This window comes from Acanthaster planci, linkage group LG08 (genome assembly GCF_054643075.1).
Source record: "Acanthaster planci isolate LZ-2023a linkage group LG08, COTS_SCS, whole genome shotgun sequence".
NCBI lineage: Eukaryota > Metazoa > Echinodermata > Asteroidea > Valvatida > Acanthasteridae > Acanthaster > Acanthaster planci.
The window spans coordinates 5369253-5396872 of NC_141784.1; the positions used below are offsets into that span (position 1 = coordinate 5369253).

At 39.4% G+C, this 27620-nt stretch overlaps 1 protein-coding gene across 18 annotated transcripts in view; it reads left to right on the plus strand.

Annotated features, from left to right (window-relative positions):
- Positions 1–2081: 2081 nt before the first annotated feature.
- LOC110974447 (uncharacterized) overlaps positions 2082–27620 on the plus strand; it is a 50792-nt gene continuing 25253 nt past the window's right edge. For 16 of the 18 annotated variants that reach the window (XM_087140369.1, XM_087140371.1, XM_022226085.2 and 13 more), the window contains exons 1-12: positions 2082–2227; positions 4579–4801; positions 8581–8652; positions 9339–9467; positions 10942–11141; positions 11852–11937; positions 13188–13288; positions 13988–14155; positions 23121–23187; positions 24985–25091; positions 25868–25984; positions 26645–26737. In XM_087140369.1, coding sequence (XP_086996495.1) covers positions 4604–4801; positions 8581–8652; positions 9339–9467; positions 10942–11141; positions 11852–11937; positions 13188–13288; positions 13988–14155; positions 23121–23187; positions 24985–25091; positions 25868–25984; positions 26645–26737 — 1338 coding nt within the window. In that variant the 5' untranslated portion in view covers positions 2082–2227; positions 4579–4603. Of the gene's footprint in view, positions 2262–4578; positions 4802–8580; positions 8653–9338; positions 9468–10941; positions 11142–11851; positions 11938–13187; positions 13289–13987; positions 14156–23120; positions 23188–24984; positions 25092–25867; positions 25985–26644; positions 26738–27620 lie in introns of all 18 variants that reach the window. The other 2 variants (XM_087140370.1, XM_087140374.1) reach the window with 2 other exon arrangements.

Below are 27620 nucleotides of genomic sequence, written 5' to 3' on the forward strand. Positions count from 1 at the left end.
TAATTGGTATCTATTATTTTTACATTTTACTGAGATCTCCAGCACTGTACATTCATCTTGAAATTGGCCACGTAGCCACTGATGTGACCAACACATTGTAAACCTTGTAAAACTAATACATTGATTAATTTAAAAAATAAAGAATTTAAGGAAAAAGAAGAGGAAAGTTCTTTTGCTGAAGTTAAATCCAACTAGAGAGATCCACGAGCTTCTCAACTGATGGCGTAAATTTATGCCGGAAACCGGGAAAGTGGTGGGATTGGGGATGGGGAAAGGTGTGTGTGTGTGGGGGGGGGGACATGAACATTTGAAAGGGGGATGACACAATATGACTCTATATAGAGGTCAAAGTTCATGATATTAATGTATAGCTGTAGATATGTACTAAAAATGGCATATTTATGGCCTTTTGATATTGTTTTCCCTTTTTTGAGTGATATTGAATGCATTTCAGTCGTTGGAAGTCTTCACAATCCACTTTATATTTTTGCTCACCACAAAAAGCAGAGGGGGGGATTCAGTAGCCCTCCCCACCTCAAAAAAGTGGGTAAGGGATATACCCCCCCTCCCCCCGGATTTACGCCCAGGAGATTTCTTGATGGCACGTTTCGGAGAGATTTAAAGTGGGTCTCAAGCTCCACTCGGGTTCCATGCCTGGCTGTTTAATATGGTGTTCTATAGCCGCCAAAATTGCGTCGAGTCTTCCCGTCGGCCCAACGTGAGGGGACGGGACGGGTTTTTGACGCGATGGCTCCGTCGCCTCGTGTCGTGGCGTCGCCTCCTTTCTCATTACTGTTATGCCGTATTTAATACGGAATTCCATATCTGCCGTCGCTCGTCGTCCGTTGCCCGTCGTCCGTCGCCTCTGGCTTTTTGTTGTGTCCCAATTCTGCCATTTTCCAGTTCCATATATTATGGTGTTCGATGCGACTTAGCCGACGTAGCATCGCGTCGTGGCGTCCAGGCGACGCGACGCAATTTTGGCGGCTATAGAGTATCATAGTTCTAGTTTAGTGGGCGCTTTCAGCGTTTTGTCACAGAGTTTGCTGTTAACCTTGCCATTTGCTCGTCACTTGGATCTGTATTCCATCGGAAGCTCCATCTACCCGTGACGCGTATGACGAGTCCGCTGCCCAGCAGCCTTTAGTACGGGAAGATGGATGGAGAATACACCAGCGACTGCTTGCCATAGCTGTGTAAACTTTTCAAGCAATCAAAATCATTTTACCTATTGCTTGTTGGCCGTAGTAAATGTACATATCGATTACACCCAGTCTGGATAATGCCATGGCTATGCCGAAGCTCGGTGCGCCAATTTTTGACAGTAATTTTGGTGAAAATCCATTTTGTACACAGTGCCTTACACCCTGATGTAAAACTGATATTTAATTGAAAAAAATTAATAATTTGACATGAACAAGTATGCGTATTACTTTTAGATTCTTCATTTTAGGCATTATAAGTCAAGGTTAATGTAGAGCAGCACTGCTTTTCCTTCTATAAATAGCTGTTTGTATTTCGGTTGGCGAAACCTGCCGACAAGTACGATCACTTGCATTGGTATGGTCGGCTGTTACCATAAGTTTGTAAAAGTGAAAAAAAAATTTCTCATGTCTTTGCAGACATTGATGTAAACCATTGAGACGTTTTATAGCTCCACATGTAAAGACAAAGAAAAAACCCACTTGATTCGAACATCTCATTTCTAAGCAGTAATTGTGGCTGGGAAGTCCCAGGTGGACTGCTTTGGAATGGGTGATGCAAAGATGACTACGAAGAGAAGCTCACTCTCGTTTTGTTTCGGAGGGATCGTTTTGTTTTATCCAATACTCCTACCTTCATTTTGTTTGAAAATATTGGGTAACAAAATTCACTGCGCCGTGAGCTGAGAGGCGGCGCGCTCCCCGGCCCCATCCAGCCCCTGGCTTTGTCATCTGAGTCGCAAATGTTTTGCAAGAAAATTGATTTCTCCCTTGGTCCTAAAACTACATTCTCAGTTGCAAAGTCACCATTCCATATCAAGTCACAACAGATCAATAACAGGTAAACGGGGTTTTGTCAACTGGTGCAGACGGAATGTGTACTTAGCAACCAGTTGTCACGTGATCAATCAATTAGGAAGTAACAACATGGCTGCCACCATAGAGAATTTAGTTGGTGTTGCACGATGAAGTGTTGGACGTAGAAAATAGCAATTTATGTTTCGTAAAGACAAGGATAATGTTCGGTAAGCGTGACCATTGCTTTCTACTTTATCCAAGGTAGGCTATATGGCGTGAAATATTAAGTAGAGAAAAATAGGTCTGGGTAAACATTCTTTCAAAGTTTCAGCAATCCAACGCGCGATGTCGACCATGTCCACACTGTAGGCCTATGTTATTAACGTCGTGCCTTGGTCTAACGTTAGTTGAATGTTGACAATTTTTATCAATGGACTTTGGAATGTTTGGCGATGGCTGTGTACATGGCATTGGCTTAGGCCTATATGCTTCTTGGCTGCAGGCTGTACCATGTCAGTCAAACCAAATTTTGTCCACATCATATTTCAGGAAAGAATGTTTCTAGGGCCTCTACTAGGCCTAGACCCCTAGGGCCTAATCTGATCATGTCTATGGTCTGATGGTTGTGTACTAACTCAGGCAGTACTTTGAGAACTCAAAGCAAAAATTTTTTTTTTTAAATACTCCATCTAATGCTCTAAAACTTTGTTATCCCACTTTTTAAGAGGTATACGGTATATGTAGATTAATCAGTTTTGCTAACATGCGCAGGTATAGCTAAAATGCACCCGTTTGTTTCAGAAATGCACCCGTAAATCTTAATGATGGGTGCAAGTACTTACGCCCGTTTGATTCCATGTAACTGAATATTTTTACCGTTTGTTTCTTTTGTCATGAAAAATACCTGAACTTTTGGACTTCACTTCGGATCAGCCTTGTCACAGAACCATGACACGTACAGTTTTGTTTACGATGTCACCGAGCACACACCGCAGTCTCGCATGCAATGCATGCACACACATGAACGTACACACATGCATACCCGATTGTATGGAAACTCGTGCGTAAATTCAAGCCAAACGAGTGGATTTGGCTCAGACTTCAGTTTTGCTGGTTCCAGTCGTAGCTTGAACATGTGGTTTTGGAACCAGCGAAACCAAAGTCTCAGCCTGATCCACTCGTTTCCAAAATGCTTGATTGCTGCAGTTAGTTCCCTTTCACGTTTGTGTGCATATGCACGTTATAAAGGCCCGGTGCCCATTTTTTTGCGTAGTGTTGCTAAGCACATGTTTGAGGTTCCGGCAACCCGCAAAAAAACAACTCGATCAAGGCTTTAATATCTACCAAAGTATAAGCCATAATTAAGTTATCAGTGTCATTAATTTAAACAAAAGCAACAGCCAGGACCAGGGCCTTCGCTTTTTTTTTTCTTGAACATAAGTCTATAATATTGTATGGGAGCTACTTGCTCCCGTAAAGTGACAATTCAGCTGTCTAGGGAGCAAGTTCTTGCTCCCGTGATGATTAGCCCAGTTTTGAGCCCTGACCTATGAACCATTTCACCACATATATTCGATTCCAAAACCCCATAGTGTTATGACACCATGTAAACCTTCTTGGCTCAAAGTCACATGGAGTATAACGGAGTAGTGACTTTGAGTTCTCAAAGAACTCAGGCAGTACAACGTTTGTCAACGTGAACAACCTTTTTTTCAATTTTTAATTAGGGCTACGGGTTTTGCCCTTACACCAATGTATACTCATAAACACTGTATACATGTACTCAGTGCTTGTCCAAGAGCTTATTACTCATTGGTCTACACGTCAATCATGTCAGTGTAAGGGCAAAACCTGTTATTAAAAATTAACAGTTTTCAACTTCAAAGTGTTTATGATTTTGTGTAACTAATTTCTTTGAGCAAATTCATAAAGAAAAAAAGTGGAACTAGGTCCTAACATTACTTCCTATATTCTATATCACCAGCAAGGAATTGTAAAAAGAAACAAGAGTTCATTGTAGTGACTAGTGTACATGTAATTCAGGCTATAGCAAGTCCATGCTTCACTGTTCACAGGTTATCCAGTCTGAAGCCTAATCATTCTCTATTTAATGAGTTGTGACATACAACCATTTAATCATTTTGTCATTGTTCACCCTGCTTTTCATGACTGGCCTTGTGAACATAAAATTGTCTGATTTACGCAAATTGGCAATGCTGTTTGGCATGTTTGGGAAAATGCACAAGCTGTTTAAGGATTAAATGCTGTGGTTTTTGCATTGCATACTTTGCAAATAGTCATCTGAAAAGATCTATAATACAAATCTTTTTAAATTTTGAACAATTTAAATTTGTGAAAAACATGCAAAAGAACAGACAAACATTTAACAATAATGTGAAAGCTGCACAGTTAGTGTTACCCACTATATTTTCATGTGCATGGAGGATAATAACTTTCAAGACAGCCTTCTGTTAGTTCACAGAATTTTTGTTTGCAAAATCAGAGATGCACCAGTAGAGTGATGATTAAAAAGTGTTTCTGTCAAGATCTGACATTCAATCGTATCGACCCCTCTCAGCACTAGTGTAGTCCTGTGAACCATCATGATGGAGGTGATGGAGAACAACAGTGATGAAAGCCCTGCAGAGGAGGATGCAGCTTCTTGGGGCTCCGTCACTGTCATGGACCGTGGAGATGCCCCTGCTCAAGTTGTCATTGAGAAGAACTTGAAGGCGCGATCGGAACGACGTGTGGAAGAGACGAAAGAACAGCTGGAGAAGATAACCAGCCGAGTTGCGCAGGTAAGAAGAACAGATGCCCTGGTGTTTATACCCCTTCCAAATGTTTCTCTCACTCCCTCCCACCAAGCTGCCATGGGTCATATGTCAAAGTTTGGTAACGTTTTTCAAGCAGCAAGGTAGGAATTCGTCCCATACAAACGTTTTTACCTTTGTGTGATGGTGCATGCTGGTCTGTTTATGTTGGTGTGTGAACTAAAGTTTCTCTTCCACAGACACAATTTACTAAAAGGTAATATGCATCGGAAGGTTTTGGACGTACCACACATCCTTTATTGGACGGAGGTGGTGTGTCAATGATGCTTCCACTGAACTCTCACAAGAGCTCTGGAATTTCGTGAGAGAAAGTATCCATTTTACTCTTACATTGTACCTTTGGCTCTTTAAGCTAGGTTTGTTCCCGGCAGCCACAGCGATCATGTTTCTAGCCACCGTGAACAAAACGGTATGGACAGGAGACGATGCGAGGATGGGATTGGCAAATGTTACAGTCCGCGATTGCTGCAGATGCTGGGCCAAATTTTTAAAGTGTCAAAAATTTTGCCACGGCAGTCATGGTGCGGATGAGAAACCTAGTAGGCCTTAGTAAAATGGGATGAACGCAACAAAATGTGACAGTAGGTGATAGGCCGTAACAGAACTTGGAGACCGTCTGTAGTGGGACGGGAAGCATGTGCATTCCCCAGCCTCTCACCTTCCTTTCAAGTTTTGTCACGTTCTGCTGCATTTAGCGGGTGTTTTGTCACGGTTCTCACTGCAAGGTAGGGTGTACATTAGCCGCTTCGTCGCAGTCAATCACAGAGTGTCCAGATGTGTGACAGTTTACAGGCCGGGTGTGAAGCGGCGTGTTGTGTCCTACTACAGTTTGATACGGTGAGTGTGGTCTGGAAGGTAGTATAAAAGCCAGGCCAAGCAAGGCAACTTCATGCACATTGATAAAAAACTACTTTCGAGAAATCAGAAACATAGCAGGACCTAACAAAATCCCATGGCGCACTACATTTTGGGCAAACATGATTGCCGTGGCTGCTGGGAACATAGTGTAAACCTAGCTGTAGATGGAAAGGCAATCAGTTTAAGGCATCCCATGCATGCATGTTGGGAATGGCCACTCAAATGTTGTCCTTGGGTAAGATTTCAAATCAACAAAATCGGGTGACAATCCCCATGGGTGAGGCTAACCAGGAAGATAGGGAAAACAAATGATGGACATGTACCTGTTACTGACACATGATCTGTGTATGGTCTGTTAACCCCTTGATGACGGGAATTTCTTCCCGAAAGCCGACTCCAAGAATTCCAGCCTCGATCGGCCACGAAGGCCACCTGCTTAACTGCAAATTCTCGGTTTGAGGCCCTGCGTGCTCTGCACGCTTTGAATTACACGGTGAAAAGGCTGATTGTTTGGTGGCACGCGGCTCTACTCACGCTTCCCCATTCCCGTTGCTTCTTTGTAGTTGACATGTAGTTGACTACACATGTACATGTAGTTGACTATACATGTAGTTCGACTAAACACCACCCGAACAACGGATGGTTTGGACTATCTTGTCAACCATTTGGGACCAGGCCCCAGGGCATAGTCCCACCGCTGGTTATGAATAACCCATTTCATTTAACACTACGGAGGAAACCATAACTGACCATGTACATGTAGGCTGCAAGATTTGCAGCCAACGGTGAAATGTGAGTAATGATGAGTTTTTACAAAATAGGCTGTGTAAACTGCTCCGTAGGCCAGTTATTGAGGGCGCTGTTAGCAGCCTCACTCCAACGCAGAAAAACAAATAACACGTGACCATAGATCTGATCTTCAAGATTGATTGATCACAATCATGTCTGTGTGACTACTTGTATGTATTCTGGTGACTGAGAAAATACAAGAGAAAGGCAAAAACAATTTAGTTTAATGAAGGTTCCATACTGATGGTACAAAGTCAATAAAGAAACCTGTGGATGCAATTTAGGCCGAGGGAGGTAATCTATCTTTACATGTCACACGGTTAGAGGAAACTGAAATAGGTACTACGAACCATGTGCTACGGTACATTCTTCAGCAATAAATTCAAATATGTGGAAAGAACATTTATATAAGAATGCTCACGTGATGTGACAGCTTTACGCCTCAAACTCTGTCATTCAAGCTCCGTCAGCTCTACTGTCTGCAACTATATCGAAATTTAAGAATTAAACAATGCAGGTACAAAACCACCAAGATACATGGTACATTAAACTCACACATTTAAGTCAAAGAAAGAACAAAGAAATAACATGCATGAGGAACAAAAATATAGTCGACTTGTGCGTATACTATGGACTAATACTCCAAGCATAGTTGTGAATCTTATACATGTACATGTAAACGTTAATACTTCGCAGTATTACAACTCAAGCTGAGGATTTTGAGGCAAACCGAGACAAAGGATTTCACAACTCTAGCTTCAGGGCAAATCTCTCTATTGTTCACAAACAGCGGAAATTTAGGGCTGAAATTTCTCACATGGACCTCTTAAACTCTTTATCAGTGATAAAATTCTCTTACATGTATATGAGAGGAACTTTGCAAGATTAAACGTGACACATTCATTTGCAAGTGAACTTATTAAGAAACACTACCAAGAGAACAAAGGACTGCACAAGCCACGTTGTCTTAAGATGGCGTCTAGTCATGCGTGACATGGCAGATTACACGTGGCAAGGTCAAGACTTTTCAACACATCTAAGCTTTAGAAAATACTACTCTATTTATGACAGAAATACAACAAAAAAGGAACTGTAATCTCACCGGTCCATTCCAACACCTGACCACGATAGTTCTTTACGGCACTCGGGCCCAAGAAGGGCAGAATTCGGGGGGCAAGAATCTTTTAACTTCCCCACACCGTGCTTGCCGTAACAGTGTCTCGTCTAACTAACGCTGCGCGGTCGGTCGCGGACAAGAGAGGGCGCACTAACTCGAAGGTGATCTAACAGGCTGACTGGGGTCATTTGCTTGTAAACTAAATTGCGCATGCAAATTGTTATAAAGCATCTGACTACTGGTTGAACTATACACGTACAATGTTCATGCAGTTTGCGCCGGAACTTTCCCAGGGTTACCTTCAGCGAAGGTTATTAAATATTTAGTTACTACACGTCGTAGTTCTTGATTAAACTACATGTAACTGCATATCAGTAGAACAAATGCCCATTGCATGGAAAAGTCTAACTAGAATCTGACACAAACAGTAGCATACTCGTATGTCATGCAGTCTTTGTCATTGCTTAAGGGGAAAGTAAGCTACTGTCTGGCTGAAGGAAACATGGCATTGAAATTTCCTGTCAGCGCAGCATTATTTCTAATATTTTCATGTCTACATACCTTGTTTAGATCTGTTAGTATCGGTAGGGTTTGCACGGTTGAGAAAATATTGTTGGGAAATATGTAAGGTACATTCATACACTTTTAAGCATCAGACTTCTGTCATTAGGAAATGAGCACTTGTCAGGGTTTGTGCACCATTAAAAGGTGTATGAAAAATAATACATCATTACACCACACAATACGGGCAATTTACACTAGTGCGCCTCCTAGAGTTTGAAGCGCATTGGCCAATTACGATGCACGAAATTTGTCAACCCAATGCCCGTTTTCAGAGGGTCGACAGATTGCGCGCATTGTGATTGGCCAATGCACTGCAAACTCTTGGAGACACACTATTGTGAATTGCCCATAGTTTTTGAACATACATGTAGAAATGATACAAATTACTGACAGTGTACTTTTCTGAATTCTTGAACAGGCAATGGCAGCATTTGAACTGGATGAGAAACTTATGAATGACAACAAAGCTGCCTTCTTTGTGCCTGATTTGGTAAGAATTACATGTATTTTCTTCACAAGATCAAGTCTGTGAAATTGAGAATCTCCCTAGACCGCACAGGCAGATATCAGAATTGTAATGACTTGAGTCAGTGACTCAACTCAAGTCTGACTTGAGTCACAAAGTGGGATGTGGTGTGATCACATGTAGAAACCCAATGGTAATTTTAAAAATGCCAAAAAATGACTTTCTCTCACATTTTTATTTATCAAAATGTGTTCAAATATTGGTGACTTCAATTGTCTGGAGCTAAAAACTTTTCTTGACTCGACTTTTTTTTGCTTATTGACTCGACTATGTTACAGTGACTCGACTCAAGTCACTATGTTAGAATGACTCAACTCGAGTCATAAAAATTAAATATTCTCAAATTTGTTCAGGTACTGGTCACTTCTTGCTACGACTTGTAGGCCTTGCGTACATGTGATTTGATTACAGGGCAAAGAACTAAAATGACCAAAACTTAATGGAGGTACAGTATACAATGCACTTTTGTTACACTTCTTTGTTTGATAGACTGGCTTTTGATTCATATGAACTTAATGACACTGCAAACAAAAGCAATAATGTGTACATTGTACCAGTACTAAGAAAACACTGAAATTCACCAAATTGATGCTACAGTTGGCTGCTTTCTCAGTTTCTATGTTTTTATTGAGTGTTCTCCATTTATGCAGATTGAACTAGAGAAGATTATCAAGGATACTATACAGAAGAGAAAATATCAACAGGAAGTCACTATCTTTATTGTTGGTTATGAGAGCAAGTCCGGACAAAGACTGAAACTGCTGTCACAGATCAACGATGTAAGTCAAACTTTTCCTTTCACTGACTGAATTATTAGGTGAATCATCTGGTTTGGAAGCACATTAAGACCATGATGTAAAAAGAAAATCGGGTCAACAGAAAAAAAAAATCAGACCAACTCTCAGCTCAGTCAACTCAAGTCTTCCAAATATGAAAATGCCAAATCTAAAAAAAGCTGACACTTTTACCAAATGCACTTGAGATCGCAAAACAAATTTTAACTAGTTCATGCCGGATGACTTGTAAATGCAAGGGATTTTTTTTGGTGCCAGTCATAATGTACACGGAGGACATTTCAACAAGCCATGGCAATTTCTGTTTGCAGTAGTGAATGACATCCGTACTTTTCACCAGGCTTGAATGATTATTGCTCTGTTTGTACACATGCAGAGGCTCCCAGTTGGGATCCTTAAGTGGCCATGGACCACGGTCAGAGGCTGTTGCAAATATCATTCCACGACAAGTGTCTTGGAATATTAAAAAAATTAGAATGTAGAAAGAAATCTCTTGCAAAATTAATCTCGAACAAATGACCACCATTAAGGGTCGGCATTTGTAAAGTCCCATTTTTTAAAGGACTGTGATTGTGTTATACATATCTTGTCGTTTTAACAAGTCGGTATCTTTGGCCGAAACAACCTGTGATAAGTTGGTTGTGGAATAATACTTTCCACAGCCGATTAGGTAGAGGTTTTTTCAATCTTTTGCCCTAAAGGGGTCCCTATTTGTTATAATGTAAACATTAAGCATAATACTGAAGTGATACATGCCCAAATTCTAACAGGGGTTTGGTCAATAATGCAATACGTATGACAGTGTTGGCGTATTCTGTATATCTTTATCATTGATACCATGCATAGATTTGCAGAGTACTGACCAGGCCCAAAGATGGACCATTGACCCTTTAATGTTACCCTTTAATGTTAGCCTAGGGCTAAACTTCAAGAACTGGGGACTCCACATCCACTGTTGACACACTTTACTTGCACAGGTCTATAGAAAAAATGGGCCATTTGTTTCATAAAGTCATTATTTGGATTCCTGAAGTTTTAGAATTTCCAGTTCTACCATTGAGATTTCCAAATTGATAGAACTAGTGTGGAATGTTGTTTTTGACTAACGTTATCCCCAGCCTCGTTGTATAACATGCAAAGCTTAAGAAAGTCTGTGAGTTGACCTGGTTACATGCCAGAAAGTGTAACATACACGTACCCAGGGAAGGAACCTCATGGTGGTAACAAAGGCAATTGTCTTGATGTGCCTGGTCTTTGCCTTGATGCCAATGAAATGTTCCCAATGACAAATTGGTTGTCTAATACAAGTGCCTTTGTCAAAAAGAAATTACCTTGCCCCATCAAGAACAGAGTGCTTGCCTTGGACATCTATGACCATCCTTTTGCAAAAGAAATTTTCATGACATGCCATACCATAGACTGGCGATCATTTTTCCTCCATGGTACTCTCAATACCCAGTTTTTCACTGCATACATCAACACCATTGAGGAAGAGGAACTCCTACACAAACCAGCCAATGAGAATGAACTGGAGGAGATCTCCAGCAGAGTTCAAGAAGCCTTGGACACGGCCTCTAGCGCTGCTCAGAAACTGAACGATATCGGTCACGATATGTTCAACATTGTGGAGAAGCTTCACGGAGGCAAGGCAGCATCTAAGTAAGTCACTGCTGCTCTGAATTTTTTGATGTCATGTTTTCCTTTTTTTGTGATGAAACCAAAGATTCCTTAGTAGTGCCTATAGCACTGCTGAAGAAATTTGCAGAGAGAAGACAATGAAGAAATGTTCAGTTTTAGAAGAAGCTGGATAAAACTCTAGATAACCGTACAATTTGCTTGGTGAACATAGTCATAGCAATGAGTGGAAGTTTGCAGCAGCACCATACGGTGCTGCAACTGCTGATGAGTGGTGCTTTAAAAGAACAAGCGTGATAACTCATTGTTTGGACAGCATGCTTCATTTATTAGGAGATTAATCAATAAACACCTTGGTGAAAACCGGTGCGATCAGGCACGAACTGAAAACCCAATCCATGCATTGACCTGAGTGGGAATGGAACCTAGCTCACGGAGGTAGAGGACGTTGAAATTAAGGTCTTAATTGTATTTACTGTACATGCACAATATGCAAGGCTCATAGATCTCATCAACTATATGTGCCAGAAAAATATAAGTACCACATAATTCCTACACAGCAGAGCCTTAAGGTGACTTACCAAGGCTTAGTGTAAATCACATAGATGTGTTACACTTGTGTACGTCTCATTTATATCAATTCCCTCAGAAAATCTTACAACGGAAGGGTCAACCTGTGAGCCATTGTTTACCAAGACCTGAATGTCTTATTACTTTCTTGTTTTCCTTTCAAGGAGCAAGAAGAAACTGGAGAAAGCCCTGATGCAAGCCAAGGATGACATAATGAACCTGACTGAGAAGCTGATGGGAGCACAGACAGGTGAGCTCTCTCGTTAATGATTGACAAATTTGTCGGGTGTGTTCCACCTGCTGGCACGTTGTGAGTGCTAACTGACAACAGTAGTGGCACATCAAGGTAGGCTGTGCCCAGCCAACAAAAGCAAACATTGGGATGAAACTTCTGCTCAGTTAACAAAATGGCCAATTTTGAAATCAGTGTTGAGATTTGGCATTTAGTCTTTGACTTCCTGGAGTCACTGCCAAATAGGCCTCTTCAAACAACATTGACCATCATCTCCTAGAGTGTGCCAAAAATTCTATTGAAATGGCAGAATTTATGACATTAAGACTAATCTTCAGTTATTTCAAAGATGGATTTGTGCCAGGGAGATGTAAATCAACTTTGGATTTTTGCCCTGCCCCATGTGTATTTTTACACTGTGTGCTCAGTGTATGTCCCCGAAGGCTTGTGAAAAAATCACAAGCGTACTCAAGTGGGACTCGAACCCACTACCTTCTGCTTACTAGTGCACTCGACCACTGAACTTGCCGGTGTCGGCTGGCTGGTTCGAATCAGATGTAGCAGTGGGTATCACAAACAACAGTGTTAAAATACACGTCGGGCAGGGCAAAAATCCAAACTTAATTTAATCTTCAGTTACAGGTAAAGTTTTTTGCAGACAATTGTTTCTGATCTGTTTGACAAAAGTGGTAGACTCTTACCAAAAATAAAACCTCGTGAAACCACTAAATAAATAGAAAGTCAACACTATCAAAGATATCTTTGTATAAGCCTCATTTAAGTCAGGACAGTATGCGACATATTCAGATCATCTTGAACTCTACAGAGAAATATGTACTTCCCTATTTTATATCTTCAGAACAACAAAATGCCTGGTACAACTCACATCCAAAAACACAAGCAACACCTTAGAAATTAATACAGATGCCTCATTAAATCTGTATTGGACTACAGGAAGAAATTGGAGACAAGAGGGTATCTTTCTTTATAATACATTATTGCTACAGACTACTCATAGTTTTAATACTTTTAAGGGCTTTTCAATCCATGAGACTCTTGATGCCACATTCACATGCCTTTCCCCAGTTTGAAAGAACACGTCTACGTCGTTCAGATAAACAAAAAGGAAGTGGTCAGAAAAGAACAATGTCTGACATGTGGTTTACTATATTGAGAAGAACTCTACAGACAGTGTAGTTCCTAGAAATAAACATCGTGCAAACATTGATACCATTATTGCATAATTCTTACTTTTCTTTGCTGTGTAGAAATTGAAGAGAAGGAAGACCAAATGACAAAGCTGTACAAACAGATTGATGTGAAAAACCTGGAAGTGATGAAATACAAGAATAATGCTGAAATGGCCAAGGTAGTGCATTGAACTCTTGCCTCATTGTTAAGACAACTATGACCAACTAGCTAAACAAATGTCTCCCAGCTGGTGAACTGGTCAGATATTGGCAGTATTGAGAATGTTTCTGAAACTCAAAAGGGACATTTCTGAATTCAAAAGAACATAATGATTCCATCATTCCTGTGTGTAGGTTGCTCTGTGCTCTTATGTAAGAATCCATTCAAGCAGACAAAGCTTGTTGATATAGATGCGTTTTGATTTCAAGTTGTGTTAAAAATGAATGTCCATGAGATTCAGATTGCCAGCCAGTTGTTTACAGCTAAAACCAAACAAACTAAGAAGAATGTTATTAATGTGAGAATTCCATGCCAAGTGGGTGATCAAAGTTTCAAGGGAACAAATTAACAGGTGTTTGTTATTTCCAAATTTGGTCCCTTTGCAGATGTGGTTGAATTGGAAAAGAGGCTGGACTAGCAAATTTCAGCCACTTGAATAGGTTCTTATGTAATAGCCTGGCAACCTAAATTGTGACAATACAAAAGTCTTTGATTTTTTGTCCCATTTAGTGGTCTTTCTTCAAAACCAAATTGACACTGGAAAGTTCTTGAAATTTGGAGAACAAAAACTTCTGAGTGTATTTACAAGCTCCCTTCTTGTGTGAGGAACGTCATATGCGTAGCATGCAGGTAAATCTTTTTTCTTTGCCTTTCACAGAAAAATCTCGGGCAGGTGGACGACCTCAAGCTACTGATGAAGGACAAAGAAGAAGAGATCGAGAAAATCCAACGCGCAATGGCAGATCGTGAACTCAGCGTCCAACAAATGGAGCAGTCCAGAGAAGCCACAGTCGTCAAACTACGAGCTGCTAATGAAGACAATGAGGTAAGCATTCTGTTCTCTCTTGTAATATTACATTTTTTAGGATTGTTAGGAAAGGAATTCACACAATTCTGCACTGAATTGATTGGGTATGTCTGACACTCACCGATGCATAAATTACAAAGTCATTTGCTTCAGCAATTGGAATGTTTTTGAGGTCCACTTGTTTTTTTGTGTTCAATGGCATTATTGAACACAGCAATTGATACGGTAGCTGCACTATGGCAAGAGGTGGCCTTCAACATTGTTAATTTTAATTACATTTCATGGGATTTGATCTGAGGAAATTTGGAGCATTTTCAGACAATCTAAATGTGTACTTTGGATATTAAAGATGCTTGTACAGATTTTTGAAATAAACCGTTCAAGAACATTTTGGCAAAATGGTTCAGAAATGTTGTAAAGGCAAAGTATTTTGTTCATGCTTGCCTGTTATGATGGCCTGTCCTGTGTCTTTCCTTGAATTTGATTTTGTCTTAAAATATTGTTCAGGTTCATTGTAGCAAGCACAGTGATTTGGAATAAGCCTTTTGTGAGTTAAATTCGAATAGAATCTGGTACACTGAGTTTTCAAATTCACATGAACGTAACAATTTGAATTGTCTGTACTAGAAACACTGTGGCTGTACCTAGTGATTTAGGGCAAGTTTTTGCTTAGTTACATAAGAGACGCCTTGCACCAGTACACTGAGTTCAATGGATAAGAAGGGCACAAAGGAACCAGTCCATTCCAGAGATGGTGGTCGCAATGCAAAAGCTTGCCCCGAATCACGAGGTATAGCAACAGTGTCTTTAGTCTGAGGAATTCAAATTGTTATGTTTATGTGCAATCAGATAACTCAGTGTACCAGATTTTATTCAAATTTAACTTGCAACTGGCTTATTGGGCTTTGTGCAAACAAATGAAGACACTCCAACATCAAGCAGTAACACATTCACACGCCTGAAATGTGATTCACAGACTACTTCTGTGTACTGTCTTGTACCACACTAATGACCGTCTATGCAGTCGATTATTGCCATTTAATACCATATCTGATATTGCCCACAACTTTGATGAAAGTCTTCAACCTGACCTAATTTGACTAGACTTCTCAAAGGCATTTGATAAAGTTCGGCATCAGCGGCAGTGTACTCACTTGGATGGGCAGTTTTCTTCAAAGCAGAATTACCAAAGTTGTCCTTTGAGGAGGTACATGTATCTTCGAATCAATCTTCAGTGTCATCTGGTGTGACCCAGGGTACCGTCTTAGGCCCCCTTCTATTCTTGGCCTACAATGTACATCCACGATCTCTTAGACTCTTCTGAAGACTCCCATGTCCCATGTTTGCTGATGACAGTGCTATCTACCGTGTCATAAATAACATTGACGATGCCGAGAAGCTCCAGCAGGACCTTGATGCATTGCAGTAGAGGGAAAAGAAATGGCTTATGGAGTGCCATCCAGCAAAGTGCCAAGTACTCCACATCACTAAATGTCGCGAGCCAGGCCAGTTTACCTACTCCATCCACAACTAACCTTTGGAGGCATTACCTTTAGCTGTACCGAGGAGTAGAACTTGGAGACAACCATCTTGGAACTGACACATGGACACCACCCATAAGAAGTGCATGAGATGCCTCGGGTTCTCACAGAACAATTTGAGCCACATGTTCCTTCATGTGGCCCATGGCAGGTTATGCCAGCTGTGTATGGGATCCATCCACTAAGAAGAACATCATCAAAATGGAACCTGTCCAGCGTAGTGCTGACCGGTACGTCATGAATGACTTCTCCAGCGACAGCTGTCTCAACACCATGCTGAGTAAACTTCTTCCCAGACACACCATCTGCCTGTGGAACACACTGCCCAAGCAAGTTGGTGATCAAGTCAATAACCTTGGGAATTTTAAGTCCAGTAGAGTGACTGGTGCTAGTTTTAGATCAAAGCCATCCCATCTTAACTGCTACATGCTCCTTACATGTAGTTTTTTACTTGCGCGCAGTTGTCTTTTTATGCATGCATTAGTTCTACATCTTGTCTGTACCTCCTTGTCTGCGCCTTAACCAATATGGGAGTGTACTCCTGTAGAGGATTCTGTACAGTACAGGAAGATGACGATGTGATGTTTGTACACTCAACAATTGAAGTAGAAAACGTATTCCCTCCATGATCCCCAAAACATATTGTAACACTTCTCCAAAGCTGAAGAAAAGAGAGGGTGCAAATGTAATTACTAGATGATTTTGGCACTAACATATTGGTTCATGTTGGGCTAGTCTAGAGGGCATCATTATGCAGTATAGTGACCAATGTACCTATGAGGGCAAGAACAAGCACGAGTAGGAAAGCCACTTCCTTGAAAGCAAAGACTTGTTGTAGAGGGCCTTTGTACATGTAGGTACATGTCGTTGACTATAGCTTGCTATTTGCAAAGTATCTTTGCAATAGTTTTGGCTTTCTTCCTTTCCGACAGGTTTGGATTTTTTACCATTTTCCAGGAAGTTGATGTAAAGTTCAAGTTGTGTTGATTTCATTGCATTATATTAAACTTTGATCATATTTTACTGAGCAGTGTGTGTTATTTGGACTTTTTATTTATAACTGTCAAAAAAGTAACCGGAGTTACCATTTTTATGAGGAGTGATATTTATCATGAAACACCTTTGTGGAGGGATAGTTTTGAATGATAGTTACGTCATTACAGATGCTGTCCAGTGTTCACCAAGAAATATAAAGTCCAAACTGATGAAGAAATTTATGAATGGTAAACAATTTGCTAACGATGTCAGTTACCAATACCGCTGAGTTGTTACATATCGTTCTTTTTGACACAGATTGCAATTTATTGGTTGTATTTACAATCAGTCAAATTACCACCAGCAAAATTTCACCAATTCAAGCAGTTACAGACTCAGTGAAATTTGAGGAGGTGTCTAGGAGTTTCATGCTCAGCTTATCCTTCTGTGACATCTGGGAAGAGCTGGAAAAACCTTTGAATACATTCGTTTGTCAGTAAACAAACCACAGTCTTATAGAATTGTTGGATGTGTATTTCAAAAAGATGCCCAAGTGATGTATGTGCCTAACATTGTTCTTGTCTGTTCATTGTAATTTATCCTTCAACTCACTGATGACCTTGTTGAGCGCATCTCTGGGATATTGCCATAAATTTGGGATTCAAGCTGCAGTTTATTTCAGCTGCCATCTGTTTCTTTAATACATGTATGAGATAAGGATTTTCATAATGCCAAATGAAATGTACAATTTTTCCTTTCTACTTCTCAAGTAAAACTGAAAGCAGTGCATGAAAGTCAGATTCTATTCATGGATTAAAAATATTGATAATAACCATGCCTATTAGATATCTGCCTTAAGTTAAGATGATTCTTCTAATGTGATTGAACTGAATTCAGCATAAACAACTTTACCCTCATTCCAAACTTCAGATGACCTGCTAAAACTCATTCCCACTTTCTGAATGGAGGCGTCAGCATGGCTTTTATCTTAATTGTCTGTCTGGTACTTATCTGGGTTCCTTGATGCAATGCAGGGCTGTTTGAAAGGTTATCAGCCCTTGCTGAGTTGAGTTTTGTTGAGTCCTTGACACCTGACATTTGTTTTGGCAATTACAAACCTTGGGCTATTCAAGATTCTCTGCAGGGGGTGGGGCATTGCTTTCCTGGTGGGCAGGATCTTGCAGTGTGCAGTTGGCACCATGTTAAAAAGTGCCGGTTATCTCTGTCTGCAAGTGCAAAGATAGTTTTTTACCAAGAAATTATTCATGTGTGAATATTTTTCTTTGTTGTTTTTTCAATATCCCTTCCCTAAAAATTTGGAAAAAAATGCACATGTAAAGTAAAAAGAATTCTGACCATCCCAGTCAAATGGAGAAGGAAACTATTACAAAAGAATGCTTATTAGTAACAGTTCTACTACGCTGCCCTTTCGTGGACAAGGTGCAAAAATCAGTATTGATCGTAACCTTGGAAGAAAAGCATCACAGAAAACATCAAACCCTGGAAGCTGGCTTTGCGGCTGAGCAATAGTCTCACCCATTGTGATTTAAGGAGCCTTCAGAGAAGTGCCCTTAGCCCATAAATTTGGCAATACTTTAGACCCTAGCAGCACCTACATGAAGTTGCATTCTCAATAACGGGGCACACATTTCATTGATGTATACAGCTACCCATCCTTGCCTGTAGTTTGGCTGAAGCTCTGACCATTGCGTTAAAGATTTGTAAAGAAAATTTAAAAGGAGCAGACAGATTTTATATATGTCGCTTTTATCCCCAAAGATGTTTTGCAGAAACTAAGTTGCCACTTTTATTGCATGACTAATTTGTTTGTTATAGGAATTTAAAAACAATGATTGAAAATTAAGGAAAGAAAATAACCAGAAGAAACACATGGATGATTTTTAAAATCACATATATGTATTGGAGATGAAATAATTATGGTACAGTTCTAGAAGACAATCTTTAAGAAGCATGTTTTTCAAAAACTCGCTTCATACACATGTAGTCAGTGGAAATGTCTCCAGAAAAAAAGAAAGCATTACAACCCTTCCAAATCAGTACTTGGTGTGGCACCTGTTGGCCCAATCCAATTATCTTCTTGACCTCATCAGAATCTGCATTTTCTTTGTAATTTTGCCAAGTGGTAAGGAAAAAGGATTCCTGTAAATCTGTCAGGGGGGCTTCTAGAGGTGCTGACCTCTCTCCTCCATGGAGGTCAATCTTATCAGAGAGGGGAACGGTTGGTCCATGCACCACCAACCTGTAGCGTATAGTTACCATGGTGTTTGTCAACACTGTGGGACCAAAGGGGTCTGCCTGGTACCCTGCAGTTTTGACTGGTGCCCAGGCTGTTGGTAAAGCAGGCATTTTCTCTGTAGGAGCTGGTGGTATCTTGTGACAGTTAAGGATCAGGGAAGTTGAATGCTAATGTTTACCCTCAAGGTCTTGTTGCAAGTGCACTGTATTGTCTTCTGATGTAAGGGTCAGTGGAAGTCTGTGTTTGGTATTTCAAAACTGAATTGGAAAATTAAAAGCACTTTTTAGAAGGGATTTGCAGCTCATGAAATTCTTTCTGTGGTAAGTAGTTACCTTTAGCTGTGTTGTGTTTGTTTCAAAAGACTTTGATGTCTTGCATGTCTAGCCATGGTTAACAAAACTCAAAGAGTTTTTGCAAACACAAAAGATGATGCTTGGTCAGTTCATCAGAACACATTCTGGTGCTTGATGATCGCTAACCTTTTCCTGTCAACCTGTTACCTGGTTCTTCCTCTTGGATATTTGTATCAGTTGCTTGTACTTTTTAATACATGTACATAGTTTAGGATTGGTTTGGTTTGTGGGTTTAGATCTTTCTGTGCGTGTGATTTTGTTTCCACATTTCCACAAGAGAGAACAAAATGTCCCCGATGGGGTCAGGGTTCTTGATTGGAAAATAGTGAACATATTCAAAGGGAGCTCTTGGGAAAAGGTTGGTCTAAACAGAAGGAGATCGGTGGGACTTCCCCAGTGGCAAGTAAATATGTGTGGAGGGGTTCAGAGTTTTCTTTTATTTTCTCCTTTTTTTTTCTATTCTTTTAAAAAATTTGTTTGGGTTATACTTATTTTAACAGCTCTTTTATTTCCAAGTTTCTCTGTTTTGATTGTTTTTTTACTTCAATACCTTGGCTTTGGATTTAATCAGAAGCTTTAATATTTCTAGTCATTGCACCGTGGTTTTTTCCCATCCAAACTGCATATTGTGTTGAGAGACACATTATTGCCTGACATTCTGTCTGCCTTGTATAAATATGATCAAGTCTGCCAGAGACATGCCAGGCCACAGGGTCTCTCCTGGGAAGATCAGGTGAAATGGGTGTAGGATTGCTTGCTGGGGGGAATGGTGGACTTAAAGAGGCATGATTATCACATCATACATGTACATACATGTACCAGAGTTAAAAGTGTTATATCTGCCTTTGATTGTATTGTCATAGCCCAGAAAATTATTCAGTGACGTATGATATGCTAAACATAACTGTCCTAAAGTGAGTAGGTACAAAATGAAAAGAAGTTTTCTTTCATTCGGGAGGCGCTGTTAATGCCCTCTGAAGTTTGACTGTTTGCATAATTTATGATGATTTGACATGCTGTTGCAATCAATAAGTTATGATGATTTGACATGCTGTTGCAATCAATAAGTTATGATGATTTGACATGCTGTTGCAATCAATAAGTTATGATGATTTGACATGCTGTTGCAATCAATAAGTTATGATGATTTGACATGCTGTTGCAATCAATAAGTTATGATGATTTGACATGCTGTTGCAATCAATAAGTTATGATGATTTGACATGCTGTTGCAATCATATGTAATGTTTTCCATGTACTTGCCTATCTTATCTATCTGGAGGGTTAGTTGTGAGAAAGTGTTGGCTTAAACTCTCTGTTCTTCTGGCAGTTCGGGTATTTGTTTTTCTTCTCACAGCAATATTCTACAGCTTCTTTCTCACCAGCCTGAAATTCAAATTAAGCAATTCCAAAGCCTAAAGCAACAATCACTTCTTTCCTTTACTGCACTGTATTTTTATTGTTAACTCCATTCATTCAGAGGTTAGTTTATCAAGATTAATGACTGAATATCAACATTAAAGATACTAACACAATATTTAGTTTAACACATTTCTCATTAACATGCAGCCTAACTAATTTTCTTTTATTTCCCCCCTTATCTCGCCTGCTGGAACAATCTGATTGGTCGATTCCACAGAGGAAACAAGTAACGTTTCTAACAGTCCCTCAATTCCTTCACCCAACCGTGTCACACATTTTTTCACTTTGAGATCCATGATTCATCCATTCACAGTGGTTCACTTCATCCTTTTTTATTTGTTTCGTGCACAGAGTGAGTATTTGTGATTTTTCTTTCAAGATTAAGAGACCTTTATTGTGAAATTTACAGTTCACATGTTCATGCAGAATTTGGTTTTCATTTAAAATTTAAATGTGTGGGGTTTTTTGGGGAGAAGTCACTATGAGTCCTTCATGTTTTGGGTTCACATGAAGTAATAACATTATTGAAACTACATGTACAGTATTTGGCTTAACCAACAAATATCTTGGACTCTACCTTTGATATCAGAAAGGTCCGAGGTTTATGAGCAAGGCATTTTGCGAGTGAAATCCCAAATCATAAATGGCTTACATACACGTAAGAAGAGAAGATTTACCATGAGATTAAACATACAATGTACATAAATGTAGTCGAAAGAAAAAAATCTAAATAACAGAATTAGTGCACTTGAAACTGTTTCATCCTCAGCACTGTTTGCACCTTAATAGCATTAAAGCACTCTGACCCTGTTTTATCTTGCACTGAATCCACAAAAATTGATGCACATTAGCTTGCGTCTTATGGCCCTTTTCACAATAATATTTGGCCAAAATCTCAGAGTTGGGCCCAGAGGGAACCCCCCAAACAAGATTTGTTCTGGCACATTGCCATTTCTAAGTCAACTAAAAGAAGGCAGGAATTAAAACCTGTGTTGAAAACTCCAGATTGAGGAGTGAAATGAAAGTGATTTGTGGTGGACTTGCAAAGCATGAGTGATATACTCAGTTGAATGTCCAAGGTAATCATGGATCAATTTGAAAACTCTGGTTCACTCCAACACAGATTAAGATATCGACATCATGTTTGTGAAAAGGCCCTTTGTCTGTCTGCACTTTTTTTTTTTAGAGTACTTGCACTTTCCATTTGACTGTGACAGTTTCATGAGATATTAAATTGTGATTATTTCTTGCGTGGTATTTATAACATTGTCCGAATGTTTAGTCTTTGCTGCGTGGATATGATGCCAGCTCATCTGAGAGTTTCTTCACAGTATTGCTTTCCCCTTCACTGAGTCAAAACTTTGAAATTTATTATCAACTATAATTTTGTTTTCCTGCTACATGTAAATGCCGTTTTCATTTGTAGGCTACTTGTACATTTGATAGACAAAGAATGAAAGTGTATTAAAGTGAATGTAGTATTTTAAAGAGCTGTGAAGACTCATGGCCAGATTCATTGCCAGAGTTTTTTTGTAGATTGTATTATTTTTTACGTTGTATAATTTCAAATATTGATTGATTGAACAGGTCCCTCAGTATACCCAATCCCTGAACTTTCTGAAAATATTCTTTTCTGTTCATTTTGGATCATGAAGTGCAAATTAAAAACCAGCTCAGTCCCACATATTAATCCTCAGTCCTAAATCCTCCAACTTCAGTATATTATTTGCCACACAAGCCAGGGGTTAAGGCCAATGACCAGTTTGCTTGTGACTTTGGAATATGTACTTCAAGTTTGGGCCCACTGACAAACTTGATGAACTTATATTTACAGTAGTCTTCATGAATCATCCACACTGCCCTCACTTGGCACAAAGCAAATCTAACACCAAGGCCACCTACGCAGTTCTCGTCACTTCTGCAAATGACTCCCCCCATGCTTGGCCGGTACCCTCTGCCCTTAAGTTTTCATTGGCTTGCAGAGTCGTTCAAGCAAAATTGATTAGTCCCCAGACCCTTTGTATCAGTTCAAACATCTTTGCAAGTCCTAGAAAATCAATACCATCTCTAAGCCTTCTGTAATCGCTATGACATATTGATTCGTTCATTGTTCCATCGCTTTTGAGACATCGGACTCCATGGCTTCCATTGTCACTGAACCACCTTGTCTCTAATAGAAAAACAAAGACACTACTGAATATTGATTAGAAGTTGATTTGCATAAACCTTAGGGACCAATGGCTGGCTAGTGGACAATAACAAGTACACACAACCACACGAACTTGCATTGCGTAGTGTGATCCAAGAACAGGTTAATGTCTCACAAGCTTGGATTTAAAGTTTAGAGCACCTGGTTTATCATGTTACAGATTGAGTTTGTAAGTATAACATCCTATTTTTGTTTACTATTTTTGGTGACTTTTGTCGTTTTACAGCAAACTATTGACAAACTTCAGTCAAAGATCACAACACTTCAGGTGCAGCTAGACGAATCAAGAAATGGTAATAAGTCATTTATTCATCCGAATAGAATGTACATGTACATGTAGCAATATCAGCACAGTGAACCTTTTCAGTCCGTACCCCAAGCATAACATTCAGAGTAATAGAGTTTCTTTTATCTGGTTGATGCATGTTTTTAATTAAGTGTAATTTTTTGTACTGTTTAGTGTTCAAAACAGTTTTTTGAAATCATGAAATGGTCATGTTGGTAGAGCCTCTCGGCTATTCTACAAAATTGCTTCCCAAGAATTTGCATAAACCCACCAAAAAAGTTAGTTTGAAAAATACCACTTTATGGGATGATCTCAGATATTTGTCACTGCATTTCAAAACTCCACCAGATCCTACCTCAAAAAGATAAGTCTATTGGAGCGTCGTATGATAAAAAGCCTGGTGCAAAACACCTTCATTGACCTAAGCACTCAGCAGCTATGATAAATGCCCTCCACCTCAATCACCTTCCCCCTCTCTAGGACAAAGGAATATTTGTGTTATCAGTTGGCTTCAATGGCTACTTTTGTCTGTTATCAGTCTGTTCTCTGTCCCTGCTGCTAGCTGCTGAATATCTGATCTGGTTTTTCTCGCAGTTCAGAAACATCAGAATTTCATGAATGAGTGAGGTGTTACCAAACAAAATAAATAAAAAACAGACATCTTTTTTGTTGTAGATAACTAGTGGTATTTATTCTTTATTTAAGCAGATTAAACTCCTCTCAGTTAACATAAACTGTTCTTCCTAAGGGCTCTGGGGAGAATACAATGCATTAATGTTCAGTTTCAAATAGTTAAAGTATTGAAAGGTTCCGTAGTTATTTAATACTTCAATGTGATTTTGATGTCCTTTTTTAATTAACAATGCTATGCCAAGGTCTACTATCATACAACATAGCCATTAAGTTTATGTTGAGCTCTTCATGAATAGACCCCTCTTATTTGGCCTACAACTGGAATATTGGCGGCCAGAGTTTGTAGAAATATCACCTTTTGGTTGGTTTTTTAATTTACCTCCAATTCATTCAAACTGGACATTTTTGTCATTTATTTAAATAGGGTTATACATTCATTTATTTCGTAGTGCATGACTTCTGATAGCTACATGGGATTGTGAACACTTGGTGAATTATTGTTTTACATTTGTACTCACAGCCAACCATAGTCAAGGTATAGTTAGGTTCATAAGGTATTCCCCCTTGAGTTAATTTATTACTGTTGTTGTTATTTATTGTCTTGCTTTTTGTTTGTTTCTCTGTAAAGTTGGTTTTGTCCAGGGCTTTTCAATACAAGCCTCTCGGCTTCTGAAAAAGCCCCCATATTGGTTTTCCCTTTACTTATGTATTTCTTGTTTTTGTTACTCTATAATAATTTCTTGATTTATATATTTGTAGTGTTATTGTTTACTTTTCCTGATCTTCACCAATATGGAAATAAACGTCATATTGATTGGATTGGATTGGATTAGTTTTTTAGCAGCCACTTGTAGGAAAAACACGACTGTAATGTCAAAAGAGCAGACCCTAGCTTCACATAGTTTGGTCATTGTTTTTTCCTGAGCTTTCACATCCTACTAAGCATGTTCCCATCTAAGTACTGGTGTACATGTAGTTCCTTTGATTTTATACGGCAGTCTTGTAGTTCAGCTGCACCCATCATTTGTTGAAAAAAACTTGTTAGAGCAGTGGATCCTGTACTTGTGAACTCTGTCTGCGTCTCCTGTTATTGTACATTATCCAGTTCTATTCTGTTCAGCAGAGATGGTTCTTCATTGTTTAGTTTTTGTCTTTTTTTGCCTGCAAACAGATCTGCAGAGGCACCATGAGTCAACCATCGTCTCCCTCAAACACCAGCATAATGCAGAGCTGGAAGCAGTGAAGACAGAGTACCAAGAAAAGATTGACAAATTAGAGGTGACCTATCATTACCCATGTAGGCATACTCATTGGTTTGTTAATAGGTCGTTGACTGGCAGGTTTGAAAGATAACTATAGATCTTTCATCAAGCGTGTATGCTTGGTCACAGAGATATTGTGCTCCATGTCTTTTCAATGATACCGTTCTATGTTAGAGACACTATTACCTTCATGTACCAACTGATAGGGGTCTATTGTATCCTATTTTTCCCATGTTTATTTTAGTCATGTTAGTTGATACAAAATGCACATTTCTTTTCATTTATTGTACAGATGTCAATTCTGAACTATGAAATCCTCAAGGTACATGTAGACATGAAATGATTAATTGAGCAAGCTTTGAGATGTATCATAAACAAAGGAGTAGTTCCCTCGTGTCTTGAACTTTAGGTGTTCTCGGGTGTAAACATTTGCCAATAGGATGTGATCCTCTGGGTATGGATGGGGTAGAGTGTTATGTTCTTTGATGCTTTGTCAAAGATCAGATGTCAATGTATTACAACCCTTGGATGCCCCACCATGTAAACATGCATGATGTCAGATAGTATAGACGTTCCTGAGAATTTCAAGGGTTGTAAGCCGTGATATATGTGGTGTCCTGTTTGCTGATGTTGTGTCAAAGGTCAACAAGCATATCCGTGTTGAAGGCAGACTACCTTTTGTATATGTAGAGAATGAACTGGAATCATGGAACAGGAAAGTAATCTCTTACCGTAGCCTAGCTGACCCATATCTTGAGGTGTGGTAAACTGTTTTTCCCTCCACTGTTTCAGGAGGATCTGCAGAACAGAGTGAAGCATTGGGCACCAGAATCAGACGACGAGTCTGAGAAGCCGAGTATCAGCCGGAAATCCAGCCAGCTGGACTTGGCCAGCCGGAAGTCTAACCGGGTAGGACTGTGTTCACAAACACAAATGATCAAATTAACAACCCCCCCCCAATCTGTCTTAATGTCAAGTTGTGAATGTACACATGTCGCTAGTAATGTTGTTAATGCTTGCTTGGCTGTGTTTTCGGCCATTGTTATCCTAATGCAGCGTTCATTGTTTAATGCGTTTGTTACACACTATAGAACAAATCATTGTTGAATAAAGTCACTGCTTGGAAAATTGAAATTTCACTTTGGAATGGAAATGAGTTGAATTGCACATTAAATCTGAGGAACAAACTTCCAAATCATGAAAATTAGCTTTCTGAAAAATGTTTTCCCCATACATCAAAAAGTTTCACTTGATCCATTTCAGAGGAGAATTCTAATTACTGAAATGTTATATTCTGGTTTTATTTGCTTACATAAATTCTCACAACTTTAGAAATTCAAGCATGAAAAGGGCAGAACTGAAATAAAGATAGACATATCACAGTTCAACTATATTACTACATTAGATTAGAATGCTCTTCCCTGAGGAAAAAATTTTAAACATAAAATGAAACCCTTAATTTAACCCAAAGAAAAGAAGAGAGAAATGAAGATAAGATGTTGTGTAGCTGTAAGCTAACTCAGTTTCCTTCCTTCAAAATGCTTTCCCTTCCTCCCTGGGTAAGTATAGCCAGAATTGGAGAATAAAATGTCGCAGACAGAAGGTTTGGAATTGCCTGCGCCCCCAAGGGCAGTGTCATCGCTGTCAGACATGGAGTCGATCGTGAGTTCTCTGAGAGCCAAAAATCAAACGTTTGCTGATTTGGCGTGCTGCACATGTCTGCATCATTGGCTTGACATTGAATGAAATGCATTGATTAGTTATCAATAACCAATAACCAATAATATTCTGATGCACCCACATTTTGACAGTCCCCCCCCACATTTTACCCTTTGTTTTTAGCTATTGCATTGCAGTTTGCTAGGAACCATCCGTTAATTTTCTGCAACCATCATAAAATAATGCAGTTGTTCTGTGGAAAAACAGCGTGCTGAAGAACCACATAGTAGAAATTTTCCTCATGCATGTAAATATTATGTGGTGTTAAGACTGCTGTTTGGTTTATCTTAATGAAATCGCATAAATTTTCAGAGAAATCAATTTCCTGGAGAAAGAAATCAATTACCTGGTGAAAGCCTCAAGTGAGCATAGGGATTTGAGTATTTGCTGGAATGAATCCTTTTCTTGACATTGCATGAGTGCGCTGCAAACTACATGTTAATTATTCAACCTCCTCTAAGCATTTTCACAATTTGTCAATGTCATGATTGTCATGAAGAGAAATTCATTTACATTTAGTGCTTTGACATTAAACGTGCTCATATTCATCAGTGCTTTTGGGATTTGTCAAGCACTTCTCCCTACAATGATCAGCACATGATTAAAATGTTGTGTGTTGTCTTTATAGAAGCAGAATCTTACCACGCTTATAAAAAAGACACCTGTGGGAGGTATAACGCTATTCTTTAATAATTTGTGGAAGGGCCGATTTTGATTGCTCAAAATCTGTTCGATGATCAGGAAAACTCAAGAAAATGTATATGTTGAACTTCATAGGAATCAGTCGCCGATAAATGCTTCAGCATTGCATATGCTTGTAATCATC